The sequence below is a fragment of the Cyphomyrmex costatus genome, unplaced genomic scaffold (genome assembly GCF_001594065.2).
Source record: "Cyphomyrmex costatus isolate MS0001 unplaced genomic scaffold, Ccosl1.0 C2347515, whole genome shotgun sequence".
NCBI classification, from domain to species: domain Eukaryota; kingdom Metazoa; phylum Arthropoda; class Insecta; order Hymenoptera; family Formicidae; genus Cyphomyrmex; species Cyphomyrmex costatus.
Genome location: NW_017274850.1, coordinates 1 through 2876, shown reverse-complemented (window position 1 = coordinate 2876; position 2876 = coordinate 1). Strand labels below are relative to the sequence as shown.

The following is a 2876-nucleotide window of genomic DNA, read 5'->3' as shown; positions in this document are numbered from 1 at the left end:
TTTAGACGAAATCAAGAACATTTTTGAAACATATTGGTAGTCGCGCAGGCGGCAGCAAATAAACAGGCATTCAAAGGCACGTAAGTGAGCTTCCTTTATCCTAACCTCAATTCTTTTTCTTTTCCTTACATTGTAATAGCAAACGTTGGCAGTTGCTACACAAAATGGCTGAATACAAAAGCTTAAGGATTAAGCGAGGTCAGTTTAAGAGTCAATTAACGCGATTCAGTAATTTTCTTGAGTGTAGAGAAGCCGATGATTATGAAATTTCTGACAGACTTGAAAGGCTAAAAGAAGTCTGGGATAAGTTTCATAACCTTCAATATGCCATAAAGGAGGTACGTAAACAGGGGCTTTCAGAAGAAAAAGATCAGGATCAATTAGAGCGAATAGAACGAGAAGAAAACGATGAAGACACAGAATTCGAAGACAATTATTTTAAGCTAGTGTCAATAGCTAAAAGAAGATTAGCACAAGTAAATCCTGTAAATGAATCTGCGACAGTGGCAGCAGCAGGAAGGACCCTGACAGTGAAATCCAGTGTAAAATTACCAACGATCACATTGCCAACGTTCAATGGGCAATATAGTCAGTGGATGCAGTTCAAAGACTCGTTTCTTTCATTAATAGACAGAGACACAACGCTATCAGCAGTTCAGAAGTTACAATATCTTCGAGGCACGCTGAAGGATGAAGCATTACAATTCATCGAAGGATTGGAAACCACGGCTGAGAATTATCGTACAGCGTGGGAGTTGTTGAACAATCATTACGAGAATCGAAGACTTATCATTAATAAACATTTGAAGGAACTTTTTGAAACTATGCCAATAGTTAAATGTAACAAGCAAAGCATAAGGCAATTTGTAAATCACGTAAGATCACACATTAAAGCATTAGCTACGTTGAAACTGCCCGTAGACAAATGGGATGCAGTCTTAGTATTTGTAGCGGCAAATAAGTTGGATTATCACACGCACAAAGAGTGGGAAACGCATATTACTACCAAAGGGCAGGACGAACTGCCAAAAATTGATGAGCTGCTTGAATTCCTAACAGGAAGATACCATATGCTTGAAATGATAGAAAAGGAAAAATCGGGAGCTGAGGCACGTAAACACAATGAGAAAAAGCAAGATAAATCGTTGTCATTAGCTTCTACAAGTAACAATGAATGTGATTATTGTAAAGGTCATCACCGCATATTTAACTGTGAAAAGCTATTGAAGTTACAAGTACCATCACGCATTAACGAAATAAAGCAATTGAAACTTTGTTTGAACTGTCTGCGGAAAGGGCATTGGAGTAAAGAATGTAAATCGTCAGGCTGTAAGGTTTGCCAAGGCAAGCATAATTCTCTTCTCCATATAGAAAATCAGAAAGAAAACAAAAGTCCCGATGAAGTGAATAAAGACAATCCAAGCAACATAGTATCCACGTATTGTGCAAAAAATTCGCAGCATGTATTGTTGTCTACAGCGCAAGTATATATTTTTGATACCAATAGAAGGCGACATCTTTGTAGAGCGCTTCTAGATCCTGGATCGCAATCCAATTTAATTACGAAGGCTTTAGCAGATAAATTACATTTAACAAGTAAATCTGTAAACGTTCCAGTTAGCTGTATCAATCAAACTAAAACATATGTGAGGCAATCGGTAATTATTGAAGTACAAGCCAAATATAACAAAACAAGATTTAAGCTAAATTGTTTAGTGTTGCCTAGAATCACAGAGCAAATACCTCAGATGCCTATTGATATTTCTACATTACAGATACCAAATCATTTGAAGCTAGCGGACGAAAACTTCCACAATCCGGGAGCCATTGATTTATTAAACGGAGCCGGAATGTTTTGGCAAATTATTAAGGACGAGCATTTAAAGTTACTTCCTGGACAACCACGGATACAGAACACTTCTTTAGGTTGGATATTAGGAGGAAATGTTTTGGAGTCGTCAAGCGACCATAACATGATGTGCAATCTACTAACGAATGATGAACTAAGCCGGCAGCTGGAGAAATTCTGGCAATCCGAAGAAATTATCGAACAAAGGCATTACTCACCAGAGGAGCAAAAGTGTGAGGAGCACTTTAAAGCAACAATGCAAAGGAATTTAGAAGGTAGGTTCGTAGTAGGACTGCCTCAGCGAGAAGATATAAAGCTTGCAGATTCGTATAATACAGCGCTGAAGAGGCTATACTTTGGAAAACAGATTTGCACGACAACCAGAATTGAAGTTGGAATATGTTCAATTTATGGAAAAATATGAACTATTGGGGCATATGTCACGTGTTGAAGAAAATGCATCGAAGAGTCCGCAAGATATTTACTACATACCACATCATCCTATAATAAAAAGCGGTGCATTAACTAGCAAGTTGAGAGTAGTGTTCGACGCATCAGCTCTATCAGAATCAGGAGTGTCGCTGAACAATAAACTATTAGTCGGGCCTCAGTTGCAAGATACATTATGTGACTTATTACTAAAGTTTAGAATGCATCAATATGTATTAACTGCTGATTTAGAAATGATGTATCGACAAATCCTTGTGAGAAAACAGGATAGAGATCTTCAAAGAATTTTATGGAGGTCAAATAGCAACGAAGAAATTCAGATATTTCGTTTGAATACGTTAACATATGGTACTTCTTCAGCACCCTTTCTAGCGGTCAGATGTTTGAAGGAGTTAGCAATTCAAGAGGCTGACACTCATCCTACAGCTGCAAAGGTGTTACAATGTGATTTTTATATGGATGACCTGCTCACGGGGACGCACACTGTAGAGGAGGCATGTCGATTGCAACAAGAATTAATGGAATTGCTCCAGCGAGGAAAATTCAATCTGCGCAAATGGAGAAGCAACAACACGAA

General features: G+C 38.1%; 2 protein-coding genes across 2 annotated transcripts; both read left to right on the top strand.

Annotated features, from left to right (window-relative positions):
* The first annotated feature begins 164 nt into the window (after positions 1–164).
* Positions 165–2273, top strand: LOC108771221 (uncharacterized). The gene has a single exon (XM_018550989.1). It carries the CDS (start codon positions 165–167, stop codon positions 2271–2273), a length of 2109 nt encoding a protein of 702 aa, XP_018406491.1.
* Positions 2274–2286: 13 nt separating this feature from the next.
* Positions 2287–2793, top strand: LOC108782657 (uncharacterized; the record flags this gene model as incomplete). The annotated part of the gene is made up of 1 exon (XM_018550978.1): positions 2287–2793. A coding segment is annotated over exon 1 (507 nt), but the record flags the coding sequence as incomplete, so codon positions are not given.
* Between the last annotated feature and the right edge of the window lie 83 nt (positions 2794–2876).

Excerpts from the sequence above, each read along its gene's own strand:
- LOC108771221 (XM_018550989.1), top strand. The coding sequence starts at position 165 with ATGGCTGAATACAAAAGCTTAAGGATTAAGCGAGGTCAGTTTAAGAGT.